Below are 23707 nucleotides of genomic sequence, written 5' to 3'. Positions count from 1 at the left end.
CGGAACGGTAAGTGACAGGCTGAATGAGGAACAGAGGAGCCATGGATGTCACAGGCTGCACGGGGGGAGCGGACCACATGCGCAGAGGTCAGGAAAGGAAGGGTGTGGGACTTGAAGCCGGGCGAGGGGGGAAGGTTGAAGTGACAGGTCAGTGAGCGTCTCATCTCCCATCCATCACTCAGTCCCTTTGTGCTTCAGTCAAACCTCAAATGTCTTGACTGAATTTGACTGCGGGAGCACCGGTGGATGTGAAGCCATGCAGGACACCTGAGCCCGCGTGTGCACGACGGGACAAAAATATCCTGCAATCAAACAATGAAGGTTTTCTTAACCGAAAAGGCTGGATTGTTTGCAATTTACAATAAAAATGCATTTCCCAGACCCAGCCTCTCTGGAGACCCCATGGTCCACGGTGGTTCTGAAGCCATGTTGTGTGCAGAGATAAAACTCATTTCACAGCCCATTAGACTTATTTGAACCGCCGCAGCCAGCGGACTCACTGTGGGCACGCCGCACTGAAAACATAAGTCGCAGTTCCACCCACCTGCCAGTTAAACATGGCTGACCAGCTGTGGTGGGTCACACACTCAGGGTGACGAGTTCAATATCAGACCCGCTGAGCAGGACCACTTCCTGGATGCACTAATGAGAGGCTAAAGCAAGATGTCAGCCTACCCCCCTTCCCAGGCAGAACACCAGGAGCTCTAACGAACACTTCAGAGGTGGCATTTAGCGAGCAGCCCGCCTGCGACCTGCTTCCCCATCTTTGTGCTCGCAAAAGGTAATTTTGTTTTTCCTCATTCATAATGCAGGACTGTAATTGGCTGGACTCTGGTCAAATACCTACTGAAGATGTTTTTGTTGTTGCTTCTTCTCTTTGTCCCCCTTTGCTTTTTATCTGTTTTATTTCCTCTCTCCCCCTTCCTTTTTCTTTACTTCTCTTTATTGGCTGTCTTCCTTGCTCCTCCTCACCCATAATCCTCTGTCTGCTCCATGTCCATGGCTCAGCATTTGCCTCTCCTCTTGCAAGCCTCAGCTCAAGGTCAATTTGTCAAACCACAGAAGCTTCACAAAGATAGATTTTTTTACAGCATATTTTTCTTTTATTCAGCTTTCTTTCCCTCCCTGTTTCATCTCATGCAGCTCATAGTCATCAGGCTGAACAGTGTAGAGGTTAGCGTTCTCATTTCCTGCATGAATATTGTCTCAACTCACAGCTTTAGCTGTTTAAAAAAAAAAACTGTGGTACTTCACCTTGCTTACGCTTCGTCATTCATAATTCAGTGAATTTAAACTCTCTTGTTCACATGGTTTTATTGCTTCCTCCTCTCTCAGATGTATCAGCTCAATCTTGCCACTTGCGTTCAAGTGGTTTTCATTTGAGCAGGAAGCGAAGCTGAGTCAGTAGGTGACACAGTGAGACGTCGTGACATTTTAATTTACACAGTCTCCGTTTTATGCGACACTCCAGCTGGCCATCTTTTCAGCATACTGTAATAAGGTCAGCTATAAGGTCGTGTCCACGGGATGTTTCCGTCAAATTCAAGGGCAGACCTAACTGTGTCTGAATATAAATCACCTCTTAAACAAGCCTTCATTACATGACAGGCTTCAAATTCAGCCTTTAAAGCTTTACAGAAAGCAGAGAAGGTAATTATCCCTTCTGTCAGCCTCGTTTGCTGAAGTTGTTTGTGTTCTGAGTAAAAATTACTACTAAATTGAAGAATAATAGCAAAAGAATGGAAATTTATGTATCTTCAAAACTGATTGGACAAGTATTCAGTCTGAATGCATGAAGTGTAAATAGTGTCAGCACAGCTGGTGCCAGTGTTTTTCCATCTCCACTGGCCACACACCTCACACACTGTGACACTGATTAGCAATACATTTTGCAAAGACATTTATGATCTCCAGAGGAACAAATCAAGATGCCTCCAGACTCATCAGAACATGAACATTGATGTTTCAAACAGAAATATCTCAGCTCTCAGATGACATTCATATATTCCAAAGACCTGGTCTTTTAACTCTTTCATCCACCTTTATATACCTGTACAAATGATTTGCAGTTACATTTTGAGCAGACTTATTTGTACGACATGGAGTTAGGAGGTGCTGTGGACTTTTTTTTTTATTAACGAACAAACAACAACAGAAGTGTTTTTATCACTGCAATGTCCAAATAATGTTTGCATGGAGTATGAAATGCTGTACGGTACGTACTCATCTTAGCATGAGATGAACATGTAGACACTATTAATCTGCTCTTTTGATTGTTTTGGTCATGCATGAATTTGTGTGGAACTTCTAAAGCAAGGGTGACAAACTCCAGTCCTCCTAACAAACCATAGTAATGAGCTTCACCACCATGCGGGACCTGTGCTCTCTGGAGTTGGTGACCCCTGTTCTGAAGGCATCAACCCCGTCCTCTCTGGATTGACTGAAGCCATTCCAGACTCCAGCTCCTGACTTATGGAACTGACTTTGCTCAGACAGGGACAGAGATTCCCTTCCTGCTGAACAGACAGGACATGTCGATGGACTCAATAATCCTCACTACAAAGGGTACAGCCGGTGCATTTGACTGCGCCAATAAATGTTTCATATGTACATCGCTATGGAAACGTGATCGTACATACTTTACAATCACTAGCCTGTGAATAAAAAATGAAGCCTCGGAGAGGGGAAATAAAGCTGTGCTTTATTGACGTCTTTAGCGGAAATCTCTCCCGATGGAGAAGAGGTCACTGTTCATAACTGCCGAGCCCCCCTAACCCTGAAGGCACTGAAATTCAATTAGACTTCTGGTTTTAGAAAGAAAAATACAATCATCTCATGGCATGTTTCTCGTTTTGCTTATTCTTGAGAATAATTAGTAGAATGTACATAACTTAGGAGCAGCTGAGGCTCGACGGTTAATCTTCACCACTCGAACACAATAGGACCCTCAGAGAGAACAGTGTTATTTGGCTCTCAGCATCCTAAACAGAAATTTGACAAAAATATAAAGAGAAATTGTCTTGAAAGCAAATAAAACCATCAAAGTTTCTGTGAACTGAATCACAGATTATTTAGATTTTCGTGAGAGGAATCTGACGTCGTCTGCTGTGGTTGTTGTTGCTGCTTTTTAATTCAAGTTCATGCCCCTTGTCTCAGAGTTTGTGAAAGGCATTGTGGGAAGTATAGGAAATCAGTAAAAAGGATGAGCTGATGGAGAACACACTACAAATGCATGAGGTGTTACAAAATTAGAAATCTGAATGTCTTGTAATTCATCAGGAATGTTTGGAATCATGATGTATGAACATGATTCTGGCTCTTCTTTTTGAATACACACTCTTGCTGTGATTGATGCTTTAATCTGGACCCTGCAACATTTAATAATGTCATATGTCTTTACAGACTATAGTCAACTTGCAGCAGGAGTCTATCTGTGCATCTGTGTATTTTCTCTTTTTCAGTTAAGAAGTCAACCCTCTCCATGACATTACAAGTATTCGCTGTCTCGTATTGGGAGCGAATGTTTAGATGGTTTTCTGTATTTCTCCCTGGCTAAGTGACACAGACATATGGCATGTGGGTGTTTGGCAGATGCTCCTAACCACGAGCTAGCTTAGCATTTGTATCTGACTGTTTTCACAGAGAGATTCAAATAGGTAGCGAGGGCAATTTACAGTTTTCCTGTTTAATGGAGGAAAAAAAAAAAAAGGAGATGCAGCTGTGCGCTCACAGGTTGCCTTAGGTGCCCTGTGAGATATGTGGCGCACTGTTGCAGCGAACGGAAAAGGGCGCTCTCCAAAGACGGCAAGATGACAGTGTGATGGGGAGCTGAGAGCAAAAAGAAACCTGCATAAAAACTATGTGAAAATCTGGAAGCGATCACACAGACAGTCATTATGGTATCTTATTTCAGCCCAAAACAAACACAGTGTTCCTCTGCAATTACTATACATGAATCTCCACACACACAGAGCTATGCTTTTATGCACAGTCGGTGTTCTTCGGTTACTGGCTGCAGTCATATACTTATGGGAAAATTTCGTAGCACACGTCTAAATAGTTGCTGAAAGGCGAGGAGTCGACCTCAGCTGCCCCTGCTTCCCGGAGAGACTCCAGGTGTTTGCATGTTGTAAAAATCTCTCTCCACATTATCTCACACGCTCGTGTCGCCTGCACGGTGATTTACACCTGTAGCTAAAAACAACTGCCTGTGAGTCAGTGAGAGGAGCAGTGACAGGAGCAGCGCTCAAGGTCACAAATTTAACAGCCCGTGACCTTGATCCCATGGCAGGGAGCACGTGGAGGGGGATGCACCCAGCGATGAGATGATAATCCCAGGTGAAATGTGGCTCCAGACCTCATGAATCAGTTATTTAAGCAGCTCCTTCTCCACCGGCTATGAAGTCTGCACGTGGGGAGTGAGATGGGAGCGGGGCAGACGCTCTCTGCATGGCTCTCAGTTTGCAGCAACAACAGAAAAAAAAAAAAAAAAAAAAAGCCTCCTCCTCAGTGGGGTGGGGGGGATACACACTGATATTATCGAGTAAAGCCCGGGCCGAGCCATCTTTCCTGGAGGAGGACCAGGTGAAGTGTGCCTCACATGTTTTTAGAGAGGGGGAAGGAGCTGATTGGGGAATCTCGTTGAATTACTCCAGAAGAGCGTTCACCCTTGAGGAATTTCAGGTCGTCCTTGCGAAAGGCTCCCCATCACACGCGCACACCCCAGCCCCAGCCCCCCTTCTCCTCCCGCATCCCTGTCTCCTCCCTCTCCATTCCCCCCCCCCCCCCCCCCCCCCCCCCCCCCCCCCCCCCCCCCCTGATTACCGTATTGGCGGCTGGGCTGGAGCGGTCTGCCCCCCCCTTCCCTCCCCTCCCCCCCTTCAGCGAGCGGCTTCTCGCGTGATCATGCGTTTGGCCGGTCCGTCCGCGCGTGGGATGCCGCACAAGTCCGCGGCATACGAAAGTGAAAGACAGGTGCAGCGCGTTACGCGCGGCGCGGGGAATTAACGGAGAGACGGCAGAGCGCAGCGCCGCCGCCGCCGCCGGCGCGGGGTTTGTGATCGGACAGCAGCGCTACTGCCGCGCTCCTTATCCGCAGCCGTGGAGGGTTTCCCACCCCCCCACCACCACCCCCCCACCGTCACCCCCTCCCGCTGTAATATTTATGACAAAACGGAGGCAAATTATTCCGGTCACGTTTTTGGCTGACAGCCGGCTGTCCTGGAGAGCCGGAGTGAATCGGGGTCCGGGGCTGAAGGCAGCGCGCCGCACCGACACCTGCAGTAGGATGTAAAGGGAATTCCCACCAACAATCCGGTAAGTTTAACACTTGTCCGCGGCACTTTCTCTCATGAGACTCTGGGAGACGCTGGTATTTCAGAGAGCCGTCGTGGTTTTCGGTGTTGTGATCACCTCCGCGGTGGGCGTTGTGTGTTGTTGACATCTGGAAATGTGGATGATGTGTGAGCTTCCACATCCAAACGGTGTGTATCCTCCGCGAATCGACACACACACACTGTGGGTCTTTAAGACGGTCCGGGGACCTGCTTTGGCTGCGGACTGTTGCAACAATAACAAATCACCTGACTGAGAGCAGCACTCAGGAGGGTCTGACACTGACACCGGGTTATTTTTATGGCTGATTTTGCATTTTAAGATATAAAGTGACTCGTCGGGGTGAAAATCCTTCAGCTGTTCAAGACCATTTTAGGCTTTAAATGTGTGCACTATCAATAACATAACATGTACATCAGATGGAAACAATCTTAATATGGTGGTTTGAAGGAAGAACACCTCACTGGAATCTTTAAAGACGATAAAGTCGATATTGATCCCATTTCCCAGGGACTTGCATGGGTTGTTGATAATGCTTCAGTCAAATGCATGCGCCACGCTTGGCATGAAGGTGGCCACTTTGATCATTTAAGGAGCAGTGGTTTAGTTATAGAGGAGGTGTTTTGACATTAAAATGAGTAATGATCAAATGGCTTTATGCATGTGTAATTATTAAATGTATTGATCCTAAACTGTGAGACTAGCCCCTTATGGGTGTGATTTAAGCTGATCACGTATACTGAAAGATTTCTGGTTCTACCTTCATATTCCTCCTCTTCATCTGTTTGAGCTGAGCTGTATTCCAGACCGTTTTCAACACAACTGTCTCTTTGATGAGAAATGTGAAATGGGATGGTGACCTCTTCCAGGAGGGGTTTTTCCCTCCCAAACAAGTTTTCCCCTGCAAAGTCATATATTCTCTAGAAGCTGAAGTCACAGCTGGAAAAAAATTCTGAATATCAAATAGCTGCCTCTTTGCAATAACCAAATAGTGACTGTGCCTTATGTGTGATTTTAGGACAAATTCAGTTCTTTCAATATGATGCAACCAAGTGTGACATGTCATGTGCCAAGCATTTTAGTGCCCTGTGAAGTCAACAGTAAAAGTTTTTCTTCATCAAAAGCTGCTAATCCTCCTCCAATCATGTCCCTCCTGCTTTTCTTACTATTGCAATTAAATACCAATAATTCCTTGCAACACCCTTTGAATTGACTTGCTGTAATTCATGGTGTTCCTCTATCAAATTCTCCTGCATCCTCAAATTCAGAAATGCATTGTGTTTATTCATAATGTGGGCCATTAAAACTCTGGTGCAGTCTTTTAAATTATTCACTGGGGTAAATTCGTTGTAAAATATGAACTTGTATAATTATATGCATCAGCCTGGTTGACAGTATCATGTTTTTTAACAGTAAAGCCAAATAAAATGATGAGAATGGAGCTTTCTAACCCAGACACACACACACACACACACACACACACACACACACACACACACACACACACACACACACATTGTGGTCAATTAACAACTCTAAAAACAAACTCTACATAATGACTGCCTGCCTGTGGGTCTTGAGCTTTGTAATGAGAGTCAACATTTAAAGGTTTCTGGTGTAAAACATCTTATTTCTGCACAAAGATTCCCCAAAATGTATTTGAATCCCTGCTATGAATCTCAAAGTGACAAGTGTTTTATCATTTTCCCTCATTTCCACATGGCTGTCAGCTTGTGTGTGTTTGCGTTGCATGTGGGTCATTGTGTGTTTGCGTCTGTGTATTTATAGAGAAGCTTTGATGAGGCTGGTGGGGAAATATTCTACCACAATTGCCAGCTGAGGGAAGCAGTCACCCTTTGTTTCAGTGCGTCGAGCAATAGAGCTCCGTAATTCAGAAATGAGACACTGACTGAAAATCTTCACTTAGCTTTTAGATAACACTCACGGGAAAATGGGCAGCGTCTTCTCAAGGTTACTTTTGGCCAAAACTGGTGTGAGCAGAGCATAGGAAATTTATGTAAGAGCGGCCACTGCCATAAAAAAAATCCTGAGAAGCTCTGTTCTTAGCAGATTTGCTTTATTGTAAATATATAATTAATAGTTTTTCATTACTTGTGAAAATGAAAGTGTTAGTTTAATAATTTAGTAGAGAAGATCAGATTCTTGCAGAATCAGAACGTCCTTCAAGAGTTTACATAACAAGCTTTCAAACCCCGAATTTTTTGTGACATTCCAAATTCTTCATTAGTTATTTGATCTCTGTGTTTAGTGTTGACAAATGTTGCGCATGTCGAACATGTGTAGAAATTGCTCTGCTGACAATAAACATCATGTTCGCTTGGCTGAAAGCCCTACTACTGCATCAGGCTTGAATAGCAGCTATATTTCAGGACATCTGTCATCAAAATAATTAAACATCTAAATTTATCACTAATTATGAGAAGAGTGTTTCAAAGAGATTTGTCACGTCATTTTTAATTTGGTTACTTGACAAATCTCCACACGCAGGACTTGTCAAAGTTACATTATTTTTTGGAACAAATAAAAATCTGCCACACAAACGACAGAAATAAAAAAATGTGAGCCAAAAGGAGGTCAGGAGCTCTTCAGTCCATACATGTATTGATTACTGATGACTTGGATTGCTCATCCTTCTTTTAAAATGCACCAGTGGCCCGCTTTGTGAAATTAAAGTGCCACTAAAGCTCATTCCTTCAAACTCAAGTAATGACGTATAAGTTCATAAGAAATACTGACATGATCATGAGATCGCAACACATGAGGAGCGAATAAAGAGAGGAGGCAGAGCAGCACATCAGTAGAAGAGCAGAATGAAGTGATGGTGAGGAAATAAGACTGTCAGGAGAAGAAAAGACCTGGTGTGACCACAGGAGCGATGCTTTTGCTTCCTTATGTTTTCTTTTTTTTTTTGCAATTTCACATTATTGTCTAATTATTTAGATGTGATTCCTTACTCTGGCTCCTACAGTGTGATAGTGAGGATTCCTGCAGTGCAGCTTCCCTCCTGGGCAATGATGTCCTGTCTGCAGGAGATAAATGGCATTAATTGAGGCTTAATTGCAAGCTGGAGTAAAACAGCTTAATCATTTTAACCTGGTGCAGGCATCTTCAGTCTTTTTTTTCCCATTCTTATCTTGTCATCAGGTCTGTTTATCCCGTTGCTCAGATGATATTGCCTTGAGATTTCACTCTTCAAACCTGCTCTTCAGTTTCCTTTAGTCCTATTCTTCATGGATCCTGAGAACGAGTCTGGTGCACAGAGAGATTCATCTCTCTCTCTCTGCAGGCAATGATCAGAAGCAAGGTCTGATTAAATGCAAGCTGAAGGTGAGCGCTGCAAGAGTGAAAAATTGTTCTGATTAGGCTTGTATTCATTCCAATTACTTTTCTGCAAGGCGCCACATTGTTTCACTGAGTTCCCATCTGTAAAGAAAACCCCGGTCTTTGACCAATCGCATTCTTATGAATCCATCTGTTTCATGAGTGGCTTCCCACTTTGTTGTGCAGGGATGTTCATGCACAAACATGAGGGTAATGTCACACATGCTCTTGCAAATGGGTTCACGCTGTTTCACTGATCTACAGCTCTATTCTGCCAAGAAATGTACCAAAGAGTGCAGGGAAGAACTTGTAATGTGTGTGTTCATCTTGAGGGAGTACACAGGCTGCATTGGTGAGGGACTTCAAATTTTACACAATGGCTTCATGGACAACCTTCACTCCAAATAGTGCAATACCTTTATTTGTCCACAGCACAAAGCGTAGTCATTTCAAAGAATTCCTCTGAAATTGTAACATTCGTATATTTCATCCTCCTTGTCTACTCTGCAGAGCTTTGAGCCGCTCGGGTTTGGGGTTCCTCTGGGACAGTACCCAGGCCCCTTAGCACATAGATAATAAATGCTTAGATTGAAATGGGAGAAATTTGGTGCACAAAAACCTGGATTTGATGCTCAATACGACTCACAAAGTCTCTAATAGTGCAAAAATCACAGACCCGACAGTCAAAAGGGTAACCTAAAGCCACAAGCTAACTTAATAATTTTCACCAAAAAGAGAAGTGACACTTGCCATGTTTTTGTTTGTTTTTAACTGAGAGGAAAGTCAGCAGTCACAAGACCTGAAGTTATTCCCATGTAAAGGACTGGGTACAGTATATGAAGCATGCCCATGCTACAGTTTTAGAAAAGTGCTCCATTTTATGCTGTGGACAAATGTAGATATTAGACTGGATTGTCGCAGAGCAAGATCATTGCTTCTGTCCATAGAATGAAAACAAACCGGACTCTTCAAGATGTACAAACAATTCACCAGGAAGTCATAAAAAGGCAAGAGGCAATAGACAAAAAAAAAAAATCCCACAAAACATCTGTGTTTTCTCTTAGCAACATTTTTGAATAGGTCAGAAATCCTGTTTTCTTTTTTTTCTGTGTTAACATGAAGCTCAATTTGACCAAAACCTAAGTAACACTTGATTTTCTTTTCCTCCTTTTACACTTTGGTGAACGTCTTTGTCAGTGATCAGACAAGATTTCAGTGTTTTCAGAGATTGTCAGGCAAAAATCACCTCATGTATTAAAGAAACTTACAAGGTAAAATCAGCACCGTATCACATCCTTTACAGGAAAGATGTTTGGGTCAGCCTCTATGTATGTGATATCCCCAGTTATAGAGTGGAATTCTGTTTGAGACAATAAAACAGACACATTAGGTTGGGTTACTCCATAGCGTTTGGTTTGTTACCATTCATCTGCTGCTTGGCGCCAGCGGAGCAGCATTAAAGTGTCCACAGGCCTCACACTGTGACTTACCTGTTTACTCATCGCAGCCTTGTACCATATAAATCACCACAGGTGATTATCGTGCACACACTACTTCATGTTGCTTTTATTATCTGAAAGCAAGACAAGGAGGAAGTCATCAATAATCACAATCACTTCAACATACATAAGGGATTGAGGAGTAATTATTCATATAATAGAAATATAATGAATGCTGTTATATCTTTCAGTTTTATCTTGTTTTATTGTCTTTCATCATCATGAATCTTTTCTTCTCTGTTCGATGAGGCTTTGAGCAGCCTCCTAAAGCCGTAATTTATGTTGAAGCCTCCACTTGCTTTAACAGTTTTCCTTAATCCTGCCAGCTTTTGCACTTGATTTTGATTTCTCCTTGTTTAAAGAGCTGTGATTGCACGGCAGCCTTGATTAGTGGTTATTGATAGGTGGTGCATGTAATAGCAAAATGATGGGCCTTTGGATGTCACAGCTCGATAGAGGATGCAGAGAAGTGTTTTTAATGAATGGTGAAGCCAAATGAATGTCGTTGAACAAGATGTCAGGTGGTAATGATATCTCACAGCCTCTGGACCAGACCTTTACAGAGACCATGGTTTTATATCTATACTGAAATGAGCCTATAGGTTCAGCGGTATATTAACTGACTTGCCTTGTATAGATCCCTTACGGATATTCTAATGGTAATCTGAAACATGCTGAAGTGACTGGACATGGGATAAAGTCTCTGGTGTATCAGTAATTCTTGAGAGACTAGAAGAATTTTATTATAAATCTGAAACGAGTCCACTAAGATGTGGAAGGTTACCATATAAAGATACTGTACAGTAAAAGCAAAGAACCTCTTGGTTGTGAGATGGATGGCGAGAAGGCGAAGCAAGTTGGCGCAACTGGGACTATTCAAAAAAGAGATAGATAGAGGGAGCGAGCAGGGGACAAACATTCCCCTCCAGCGAGCACACAACTCAGCATCCATCTGCACACCTCCAGGCCTCCCTCCCATCCATCACTCCCTCACTGCGCCCACCTCCCATTTTCATCTCACCTCCTGTTACCCCCATCCCTTTGTCCCTAACCTGTCTCAGGCTCTGGTGCGGACTGAATTCAGCAGTTTCTTAAGCACACAACATGTCATTCAGCTCAGATAGCGATCCGTCACCGTCTGTATCAGCGGAGAGCTTTCAGGCAGGGACTTGGTTCATGGATGAGGGCTCCCAGTGGGTGGATGTGTGGGGGCGTGGCAGCGAGGGCTACAAGGCATTGTTGACTGCAGGGTGTGTTCAGGAGTTAATATGTATTTGTCTTTTTTATTGTGTTAAATGTTGTGTGTCCTGACAGAGAGAAGTAATGGCAATTTTGAGATTTACAGAAACAACCCTTGTTAACCAATCACACACTGGTGAGGCTCTTAGTGCTTTCATGCAGTATGTTAAACTGCATTTCTGCTGAACTTGTTCAAGTCGTCTCGATTAAAACGTATTAGAGAGGTTGGGATGTGGCTCTCAGGGCTGGATGTGCTGGCCTCTATGAGAGCCGGTTTGTTGGGAGCCTGCCAGGGATACTGCTGCCCAGCTGGTGGCCGCTCTCTGTTAGTGCTGTGCGATGAATTGAGTGGGAAAATTAAGCCTTTGATCGATTGTCTCGCTGCGGACATTAGGAATACCTAAGACAGCCATGAATCAGCGTGACGTGTGCGCTATCGCGCTGTTTGCTGTCTCTTTTCACCCCCTTCAGCCCTCGCCTGTCCTGTCTCTTCCTCCCAATCCTCTTTGTTCCTTAAATGTCAGCTTTTGGTGACAGTCCCAAGGAATCAAAGAGTAAAACCTACTTTCTCGTCTTTTTTTCTGACATTTTACAGTTTTATAGGAAAGCGTCAATCAAAAGAGAGAAACATAATAGACCAGAGTACAATGCAGGTTCATTTCTATCTATCTACTCTGATGTAATGCCCTCATTTCACAGCTAACAATAAGAACATTTTTCAAATTTATTTTTTTGTTCAGGCACCATTTACATTGACTATTGCTGTCCTTGTGTAAACAGCGGTGGCAGTCTTTATCTCTGAGGTGGACCCAAGTGCAGAAACTCAGGGAGGAGCTGGATAGTTTCCAACAGCTGAAAACAAACAGCAGCAACTGAAATACTGATGAAAATGAAGCACTTCTCAGAGCAGGACAGACTAAATGAATTAACTCCTAATGAATCTGTTGCATAGCTCACTCAAAACTGAAAATAGCATGCTCCACTTTACAAATTGATTCACTTGTACTGAATGTAAATAGGTGAAGATTGTTAATACTTGGAAATAAGCGCACAGATAATTGTCCATGATTGTCCTCTGTGGAAGGTTGTCTCATTGTCTCAGGATACAGGCAGCGCTCACACTCCATAAGAAAGACACTGTCACCCTTTAAATGCTACTTACTGCTGTCACATCAACATTGTTAGGAACTGAGGTGGAAGTGGCAGCGTGCTTGCTGGCCTGGATCAGCGGCACTTTCTGAAGCATCATGTAGATCTCTAGCAGTACTGTGGTGCACAGCAGTCATAACATAAAAACACAGGCTTAATAAGGTGTTTCTGTAGGGAAACTGACTTTGGAAATGCACTTTTACTACTAGAATTCTGTTGATCATTTATTTTTATTAGAATGTCCTCAACAGACAAGCATCTCCCTCCAAGATCATCATTATTCATTGCAGGTTTACACATAACCTGCAGTGGTGTAGCTTTTCCCGGCCCTACTCTTCTTCTGACTCACAAAGTTCACAAAGAAATAACTGATACATTCGCCAAGAAATACTGGAAACGGTGCTGCTTTAAATGCTGTCTGGAACAAGGTTTGTCTTTGAGCAGAGATGAAATAATTAGGCCTCAGCCCAGGAAATACAGAGATAGCTTGGTTGTTTGTGTGTGTGTTCAACCATGTGGGCTGAGTGAATGGAAGTTTGCAAAACTGAGGCAAATGCGATGAACTTTTCACACCAACAGCAACATCATCCGCTTTGGTGTTTACTCTCTGATGTTGTGAAAGCAGGATTGACAACTTCTCATCTCTGATTTGACAGTCATAATAACCTTGACAACGGGGTCGTGGATGTTGTGCAGTCGGGGACATGGACGGTTTGTTAATTTGGAACAAATCACAGAACGCTCAGAAAATGCGATGTGACAAAAACATCTGCAAACCGTAGGTTGAATCCCAAGAAGGCAGTTCGTCGCTGGGTTAAACACTGAACCAAGAAGCCATAATATTTAGCTTTCAACACATGACTGTAATGCTGTTGATTGATAATTGAGGAGAGGACCCCTGAGGTTACCAAAAGCAATTTAAGTGTTTGTGACTGAAATGGAGTCATTTCCCATGATGCTCACTCAACAGAACGCAGCAGTGCTACTGTGTTAAAAAAACACACACTTGTCACATTTGTTTGTCTTTGACTTTAATTACCAAAACAGAGTTGTCAGAACACCTTTTAAAGTAGGACTTATTAAAGGTTAATGCCTGTTTGTTTGGGTCATGTCCTAATATACTTTTTGTAATTGCCTGAAGGTCTTTTTTTTTTCTTTCTGATGTGTCGATCAAAGGCTGGATGCAGCTTGAGACACTAAAATATATAACCTTTATTCCAGCTATTTTCTGCCTTCGAGGCAGAAAATACTCAAACTGTCATAGTGCATACAAACACTTCTTAATATCTACAACAAGCATGCCACAGTAATCCACTGCACTCGTTATCAAACTGAATTATTGTCATGGAGTGCTATAAGCACTAACTTGTCTGCAGCTGGTCTGTCAGTTACCAGCGTACCAGATCGCTGAAGATTGACCTGCAACCTCGAATCATTGAGTGTTCACAGTTTTAATGAATGGCACAAACGCTGTTGGTTATTACAAAAGCAATATACACAGTTCACGACCCTGTACTCATGTTTAAATTGTATCCATCCCTATAAAAGCTAGAGTCCTGTGACTTCTGCTGCCTGCAGGTCAGAGTCACAGCTGCACATATAAAGGCTTTTCTGACATTTTATCTTGCTGGGGGCAACCACATGCTTACAATGACGCTGTCTACTCTATTATCGGTGTCCCTTTGTAAGTGTTAACGGTTCACAGCAGATTACTAAGCATCCTTTATGATGGGATTGATTGCCGCTCATTGTATCTTAGTGATATAATAGCATATATTATGCTTGTTGAAAGCTAGTCAGTCTGCTGCCTGCTCTTTCCCTTGTTCATTATTGTCAGGAGAATGAAGAGAACAGATGATGGTCTTTTTACCAAGATATGGCTGTATTCACATTAAAAAAAAACTCAGTTTTGATGTCCCTTTTTGTATGAATTGTCACACTGAGATCACTTTTGAATATTGTGTTGCATAGCCTTAAGGCCTTTTTTTTTTGGTTTGTCATTATACATTTGCAGGTATTTATTCAGTCTGTGGGATCAAAGGGCTTTTCTTTAGCAGACTGTGGTTTACCATAGTGCCTGGCATTACTCTCACATGGGCTAGAAGACACTGCGTGGGTAATGCAGTATTGACAGATGCGTTTACTCTGTGATTGGTGGAGGTGATTGACTATCCTGTGTTCGCTCTTTCATTCTCTGCACTACCATGCTGTCCGTCATGTTGAACCTAGACAGACGTAATTGATTTGGTTGATCTAATAAGGTCACGGTCCTGATAATTGTTTTATGTTTTGACTCCCAGGGTCATGTCTGTATGTCTGTGAAATCAAATGACTCTGCTGTGTTTTTTTTTGTTTTTTTTACATGGGGTAAATACTCTATTCGTCACAGTAGAAACACTATAAATACCAGCTCAGGACACACCATTTCTTAATCATTTATTATGACCTTGATAGATGTAATAAACTTCCAAAATAGATCAAAATTAATACCATATTACATTATCTCCAGTTTCAGCTTGTAATAAAGGTAAGGCGTTTAACACATCTGCTCACAAGTATTTCATTCATCACTCAAAATGAGCCCGTGGGTGACCACAAGAGGATGTGATAGGGAGTGTGTTTATGTGCTCTCTTGCCTCAGGCTTGTTAAATTGGCAGATCGATGATGCTTTAAATCAATGTTCCAGCACCACCGCAAACCCCATGAAACCCATTAGTGAATTAAGATAGACCACTGTTCCACACGGAGTCCCACTCTGCCTGCAGGTCCTTTCCACATGACGAATGGGAGGAAAGACTGGAATAAAGCAGAGGGGGAAAGGCCAAAACAAGAGGGTGAGAACAAAAGCTGCAGCAGGGAAAAGGTTGAGAGGAAAGGTTTGGGTCAGTGCTGCCAGTACAGACACTTGTAGCTCCTCGTCAGTCAGATGCTCAGAAAATTGATTTCTTTCTTGCTCCCTATCGAAGAAGTGTCTTTTTTGAAAATGATCAATACTTCGTATTATTCCTGCTCACACATAGGCGAGTATCCAGCCATCAATGAATGACATGCTCTCCATAAGAAGCAGTCTGTTTGAGAGAGCAGAAAAGGGATGCGAGGGATGTCAGGGGAGGAAGAAGGAGGAGTTGTGTAAGGAGGATGCCACGGGAGCTGGTCCTTCTCTGATAGCATTGTTTATGTGGCACCGTCTGCGGACCATTGATCCATTCGTCTTCATTATGTCTCCCTGTGAGAGCGAACCGCTGCCACCCTCAGTTGGGTGCCTGCGATGTTGACATGCACCGCACGCTCTCTCAAAAGGATCTAGCAATGTCCCCACCACGTCTGCTCTTGGAGGTTCAAGCTGATAATGCTATACTATTTGTCAAAAAAACAAAGCAGAGGGTTTATGACTGAAGGCTGACTTTAACTCAGTCGGCCCAGGGATGATCTGTCTTAGTGAGATTGGACAGACACCTGACCGGAAAGGAGAACATGCAATATGTCAGTGACACCCTGGCATGTCAAGGCAGGTGTGTTTATCAATCGATGAACAAATGCACAGGCTTCATCCTGCATGCTTTCTTTCTGACCCATATATTGTTATGTTGTGTAACAATAAATAAAGAATCCACCCACACGTACTTATAGAGAAAGCTGCATCGTCGTAACAGAATTCAGCACGGTATGTGATAGCAAGCGTGGTGAGAGGATAAACCCCCGTTGATTTGTTATATTCTGTAGAGTTCAGCGATTCTTTGCCAAGTCCTCCTCTAATGTGCTCTTACCTGAAAACGCACCCCAAGAGACATCCTGCTCTAAATCCTCACTGAGCTGCCAGCGCGGGCTACATGAAGCACGCTGCCGTCTAACTGCTGAGCTCAGTGACACATCATGGAGCATTAGCAGCAGCTTGAACTGCACCCTATGACTCCAATCGACCGCAGTCACTTTCACCCCCCTCTGTCAAGTCAAGGCGTTTTCTCTCTTGCTCAGTCTTGTCCCTGTGCACCATGTCCTCGGCTTTCTTTTGTCAGTGAAAGTGAAACAAGCTGACTATCAAACTATATATGATCCCTGTCTCATGTCTGTATCTTTTTTCTGTTCTTTCCTCCACAGATACAACTGCAGATCTCTCCAACATCATCGCTGTCTTGTCTGAGCCGAAAGGGAAGAAACCAGAGAACATGATCTGGTGGGGTAGCTGCAGTTGCTATGTGTGAAGGACTGCTGTGGCGCCAATGGAGACCGAAGGCTATCGCGACCTCCTGGAGACCAGTGACGGCCAGGGGGTAGGCCAGCTGGAAGGAGGGGGAGAGGCGGGTGTGGAGGAAGGCTGGAGCACGCCCTACCCTCTGGGATTCCAGGTGTCTTTGACCACTGTGCTGATGCTGGAGCTGGTGCTGGGCTTCAGCAGCAACCTTACCGTACTCGTGCTCTACTGTGCTCAGTCCAACCTGGTGGATTCGGTCAGCAACCTGGTGACGGTCAACCTCCACGTGCTCGACATATTGGTCTGTGTCCTGTGTCTGCCGCTGACCGTGGCTGTGATCCTGCTACCAGCTAGCGAAAGTGGAGTTAGCAGTCTGGCCACGCTTTGCTGCTTTCACGAGGCTTGTGTCACATTCACCAGCGTGGCCACGGCAGTCAACGTGCTAGTCATCAGTTTGGACCGATACGACATCTCAGTGCGTCCGGCCAGTCGTCTGCTCACCCCGAGGCGCGCCGCGCTGCTCTTGGCAGCAGTGTGGGCAGTGTCTCTGGCTGTTTTCTTCTTGCCCTTCCTCGAGGGGGATTTTTTCTCTTCGAGAATTGATGATGGCGAAGATGAAGAGCCAGAAAGACAAAGCAATGACTCTGAGCTCACCACCGGACTGACCCCTATTTTTTCCTCCCTCGCTCCCTCCTTATTACCTTCTGCTCATCCCTCCTCCCCTTCACACCACCTGCCTCCGGCATGGCAGAACAGGACACTGCTGTGTGTTGGAGGGCAGGGCTATTACACAGGCCTGGCTATGTATTACCACTTGTTACTCCAAGTGCCCTGCTTCTTCATTGCCGTTGCGGTCATGCTGTTCACCTACTCCAGGATCCTACAGGCCCTAAACATCCGTATCGGCTCTCACATGATGAGGAATACGCGAGCGAAGGACTCCACCTGCAGGATACGATGCAGGAGGCGGAAGAAGAAAGACCTGAGCCTGCCCACGGAGATAGTGTCCTCCAACCAGAACCAGAACCTCAGCCATCCCCCTCTCATCCCATCTCCCACCCCGACACCAACATCTCCACCACCGCTCTCCTCCATGCCCCAGGGGATGTCTGACAGTGGAGCAACAGTCACAACTGTCAGCACGGCTGCCACCACTCCCATTGCGACCACACCAGCAACCCCGGCTTCTCCAACCCCGGCTTCGACGTCTGCTCCGACCCAGGCCACCACTCCTCTGCCTGCGTCCTCCATGGGCGTGCAGGCTTCGGTTTCCGCTATCATCGCCTTGAGGCGGGCGGTGCGCCGGCACAGGGACCGTCGGGAACGGCAACGCCGCGTCCTGAAAATGTCCCTCATCATCATATCCACCTTCTTGGGCTGCTGGGCCCCCCTGTCTGCGGTCAATGTTCTGATTCTGTGTATGGGCCCGAGCGACGGCCTGGTGCGGCTGCGTCTGTGCTTTTTGGCGATGGCTTATGGGACCACGATTTTCCACCCTCTGCTCTACGCTTTCACCAGGCAGAAACTGCGACGAGCCCTCAAAACACGGGTGAAAAAAAGGGTCGTGTCGCTTCTGCAGGTGGACCCAGCTCCGAGCGGGGGGACGGTTATTCATAACTCTTGGGTTGAGGGGGGAGGCCAGAGGAAAAACCGTAAGCCGCGTGTGGAGGCCAGCGACGGCACTGACCGGTGCCTCACGGAGGCAGTCAGGGAATGAGGCTGGTCTTCTGACAGTGGCTGCATAATTCAGTGTGTGTGAATTTGAATAATTGTATGTATCTCAACAAGTTGATGGAGACGGGGTTTAAGTGTATTCACGTGTCGCTGAGAGGAAAAATGGAAAAATGAGAACCAGTTAGTTTACAAAGGTCAGGACTAATCCCGCGGCCTCTGGTTCCATGTCGATGCTGAGACAGGTGAGCCTCAAGCTCTAATGAGAGCCAGCTTTCCAGCTTGTTACACAGACAGTTAATAGTCGACGTTCTGACTGACACGGTAACCAGTGTGTCTCCATGACAACACCATAGCCATGACTACTGAAAATACTAGCGGGTACCCCATGTGATGGGTGAGGAATAAATAACTGCAAAAGCATATAGTACAGTAATGCTCCTGCGTGCACTTTTCAACTTGCATGTGCATGTACATATGCACAGATAGACACTTACGCAAACACTTAATGCACACTGATCAATATTTATTCATTATCTGTGAAAGCACACCAATATCTACCTGCACTGAAGTACTCAGTGAGAAAAATATTAATGGAAATAAGTATTTCTCAATTTCCTTCCTTGTTTGTTTTCATGCCTTAATTAAGTTATTAATATATTATCATGGTGCTGAATGTCCTGCTGTACGTTTACAATAATGCATCAGCGTAGAGTGAAGCGTTTCCACATCCTGTACACAACATAGCCGTTTAATGATTGATAAATGCAAACATTCATTATGAAAGTTTACAGAATCAGGTTCAATTTCTTGGAAACAGCAAAAAAAAAAACTGATTCAGACTTCATTTCCGAGAAGCACCATGTTTTAGATGAATGTGGGCAACCTAAACCTAAAAGGCATGAGTTTTTTTTTTTGTTTGTTTTTTGAAAAGATGAACTTTAATGGTCATTTTGACAGAGGTTGTGTGTGATTGTATGTCTGCACAAGGGCATGCACGTATGTATATCTGGTCAAGTGTGAGCCTGTGCCTCAACCGTATGCTGGAGTAAATGGCCAACTGTGTGTGTATTCATGATTATGTGCAATAAATCCAGAACAAAGCAATGACCCCCTCGGATGTGAAACAAAGAGAATGTGAACACAGAATTGTTGTGAGGAGCCTGCTGGAAACAATACAATGAGATTATATGGGACATTTGTATCTATGTGTATATGACAGACCACTGTAATAATACTGAACTTTAATGAGGGAATTTAAGGGCAATATTTTATGAAAACATTACTCAAACTGTCTCTGAAGTCACTGCAGGTTACCCAGCATCATAAACTCGAGAGATTCCAACATGATATTAAAAAAAAACAACAACAACAACACCTGGAATGGGACAGTCCCTTCTGCTCGCTGTGTTTCCTTCTCTGGACGGCAGAGTTACTGCTTCTGAACGGCGTGTTGAACGACCGCAGAGACAGACTGAGTCCGGGACGTGTCACACTAGATCTGCGTCTCTCTTTCTCCTCAGGGCTTCACGACTCCTTTCAAAACCTGCTGGACAAAAAGGAAAAGAAAGAAAGAAAAAAAACCAATATACCAGCCCTCAATCAGTTGTGTTACCGTAGGTAAAAGTTCATGTCACCATGTAGATAAAGTAAACTTTCAACTTTGTATGGATTTAAGACGTGGGAGCGCACCTTGGGCTTTGGGCTATCTCCTCTTTTCATCCTCACCCCTTTTACACTATTTGTGAGGCAGACAGAAAACAACAATTCTTATGTATTCATGTACATTTTTCAGGGATGTAAATACAGAAGTGTCTTATTTAGGTTTTAGTCAGAAAACTTTTTTTTTCCCCTTTGGCCACAATCATCTGCCGGACAGAAAATCAGCCATTGTGATCAACTCTCTGAGTTGAAGAGTTACTGTGTAAAGAAGCTACATGTAAGTGAATTTGTGTTAATACTGTATGTGTGTAAACTGTACTGTACATTTATGAAGACGTGTATAGAGAAATATTAGCATTGTATAAGATTTATAATATATGTTATTGTATAGAACAGAGCAAAATCTGTATTAAAAAGGTGATCTAAAAATGGACCTATCTTTGCTGTGTCGGTGACGTGTTTCTTGTCTGATGTGGGGCAGATGTGGGAAACTTGAACTACGTTTTAAATTTGGATGAATAAATACAAAACGAAACTTTCTTTCAAATATTATTTACATCTCATGCTGTTGTATTGTCATGGAACCTTTACTTAGATTTAATATTACAATGAAAAATTGTTCCTCCAACTTGTTCCATGACGATAAACACTGATAATAAGATGACAAATTAAAAAAAAAATTGCAGTCAGTGGGTTACAATAATAATATCAGTAGTTGAACTGTACTCAGATGATGACAGGTTGTGGTACATTTTGCCCGGATTTGTCAACTGAATTCTCTTGCGAGTGGTTCTGCTTGGCATCATGGTGCTATCTGCCATATTGACAAGAATTAAGTGGCTTGCTGCACAATCCAAGCTTTTAATGACAGAAATTCAGCATTATCAATCTAATCTTATCTTTAAAAAAAAAAAAAAAAAAAACATAACACGAAACCTTGCACATAGTATTGTGGGTCATTAAAAATGTGTATGTAAAAGTTTGTCAGTGGTGTTCCTTGTCCTTAAATCATTGGCCAGCTATTATAAAAAAGGAATTTAAAGCGACACTAAGGAACTTTTCAACCTTAATAAAACATTTTGATATCTTTTGTGACGATACATCGACTTACAACTAGTTGAATGACCCCTCTGTCACGGGCTGAGGGCGTCAGTATTGCTTTCACTTGGACTAAGCAGCTGTGAGGAGGGTGGTAGGAACCCTGCACACTAAAAAACTCCAAATGTGCGGACTGCTTTACGGCATACGTCACATCATGATATAACATTGTTTAGCCACCATTAGATTCATTACCTCGTCGCTATCCATCCTTCAGACAGCCACTGGAAACAAATGTAGCCGAGTTCAGTCCAACAGCATGTGACCAGGAGCAGCATTTTACCACGCCACGCGCTAGACCTCATGGGAACTGTGGTATTCCTTCAGGCAAAACACTACCGCTTTTGTCCACTGGCGCCGCCAAAATCAACAAAAACTGAAAGTTCCTTGGTGTCGCTTTAATTTGAGTGTGTTGAAGGCACAGGACTGGTAAACTTAATTGCATGACAAGCTGATCTGATTTATTTACCACGATCTTCAGTTTGTGTCCAAGATATCTTATGGAGCTACTTCAGCGTCACTTGAGTTTATTGTTATTCAAATTTACAACTAATGTATTTATCCTGTCCCTCCCTGTTGGCTGGTTGTTGTTTAAATGAGAAACATGACAACAAACTGTTCATTCCCCCCCAAAAAATTCAGTGTTTTCTCATTTTACATGGTGAAAGACTTTATTAAACATGTCATTTCAGACTGAATGGTTCATAGAATCATACAATCATTACAGATAAGTCCAGACTGAAATGCCAACTGCTCTCTCCATACAGTGAAGTCGTGCAGATTATTAAAGCGTTCAAGTATTGCCAAGGATATGATCTGCAAATGCAAGAGTGAAATAAGACTATTATGTCTCTCTCACTGAGAGCAAGACGGTTCAAAAGTGGGACTGGGCTTCATTATGATTGCCACTCTTTATCTGCAGTTTAAACAGAGAGCTTGGATTCATCAGACTCGTAACGACTTGGGAACCGTTCCATCCCTCATCCTCTGGACCTCGCTGTCCCAATCTGTCTCTCTTTTCCAGCTGTCCCTCTCTTTCTACATCTCCAATTTCCAATCCCTGTTTCTCTGATCCCTAAATTTAGAAACTCCGTCCCAGATACTTGCAGTATTTAGTGCTGACTGTAGTGAACCCTCACTGTGCTTCACTGTGATGTGACAACTGTGCAAATCATCCGTCCTAACGAAGATGAAACTTGTTAGTAAGGTAAGCATCTGTCGAGGGAGCTCATCTCCTCATGTTGACAATCCATTCTTTCCTCCATCAGAACAAAGCTGTGGTGCAAATTTGTTGCCTTACTGATTTTTGCACTGCATCAAGACTGTAGATTTTTCCATCCTGCTTGATAATCTCATCAGTCTCTTCTTCTTTTTTTTTCACACTCCCATTTTCCCCTTTGGTTCTCCTACTCTTTATTCCGCCAGTCTGCATCTCTCTCATCTCTTATCCACACTCAGGCCTTCCAGAACAAAAGCAAGGAACAGCTGCAGTGTCTGTGAAGGAAGGAAAGTCACCTTGGGGGATGACAGAGGAACAAAACATGAGAGAGAAATAGAGGGAGAGAGGGAGAGAGAGAGAGAGAGAGAGAGAGAGAGAGAGAGAGAGAGAGAGAGAGCGGGTATGAGCGACAGCATGGAGGGGAGATCAGGGGAAAAGAGAAGAGACGGGAGCCACGGAAGCTGGCACTGGTACATCATATGACTAATAAAGGGACAGCACTGCATCACCGCAGAATCCTGTTTGAAAAAAAACGGACAGACTCTAAGCGCAGGATGATGAGATTACCAGGCTTCTTCTTTGGTTCTGGTTTCTCTTTTTCCACTTTCAGCCAAGTTGAAAATCTATAATATTTGCACATTAAGAATATTTATTTAAATACTCCACTTTTTCTTAGTCTTATTTTTTGGTGGTGCAATAGGGGTGTGGCTGTAGACACAGAACTCCTATAGCACTCCAAAGAAATAGGATTTTTTAAAAGTGGTTTATTTGGACTTTTTTTGAAACGTGTATATTGTGATTTGTTTATATATAATATCATTTTGCTGCACATTTTACCTAAATAAATTAGCATTCAATGGTCGCAATCGATCAAATGTTTACACTTGCACAATCTATCGAGCTTGCCCATTTTCCATTTTGTTAAATCTAAACAGATTGAATGTCCCAGTAAGTTGGTGTGTAGAAACATGAAAGATTGGAAGCATGTTTCAAAATGTCACGCAGGTCAGGCATGTTGTGTAGACATTGAAGTTGGCCCATGGAAGTTGGATCCATTACTCTCACCAAAAGTGTCTGATAGATGTATTATCAGATCTATTGAACTGCACATTTGTCTTCAGTCGAGGTTCAGGGGTAACTGGCTGCATAAGGTGTTGGTCGTGGGAGGCTTGGGGGTGCTGGAGGTCCCGATGGGAGAGTCCAATGGGAACATTGCCCTGAAGCTGGCAAACAGCGTTGTTGTTTTAAAGTGGTTTATTTTGATTTTTTTTTTATGTCTGAATCATAGAATTTGTTTTCCT

At 43.6% G+C, this 23707-nt stretch overlaps 1 protein-coding gene and 1 long non-coding RNA gene across 2 annotated transcripts; both read left to right on the top strand.

Annotated features, from left to right (window-relative positions):
* The first annotated feature begins 4962 nt into the window (after positions 1–4962).
* LOC115388354 (uncharacterized) lies at positions 4963–20522 on the top strand. Its single transcript, XR_003931471.1, has 3 exons — positions 4963–4974; positions 19452–19454; positions 19897–20522. It is a non-coding gene; the product is annotated as an uncharacterized LOC115388354 (long non-coding RNA).
* Positions 16688–19378, top strand: LOC115388353 (G-protein coupled receptor 22-like). The gene has a single exon (XM_030091447.1). It carries the CDS (start codon positions 16785–16787, stop codon positions 18471–18473), a length of 1689 nt encoding a protein of 562 aa, XP_029947307.1. The 5' UTR covers positions 16688–16784; the 3' UTR covers positions 18474–19378.
* Positions 20523–23707: the final 3185 nt, after the last annotated feature.

The sequence above is a fragment of the Salarias fasciatus genome, chromosome 5 (assembly GCF_902148845.1).
Source record: "Salarias fasciatus chromosome 5, fSalaFa1.1, whole genome shotgun sequence".
In the NCBI taxonomy this organism is placed as follows: Eukaryota; Metazoa; Chordata; class Actinopteri; order Blenniiformes; family Blenniidae; genus Salarias; species Salarias fasciatus.
Note: the sequence above shows the minus strand (reverse complement) of the source record. Positions and strands in the feature narration are given on the sequence as shown.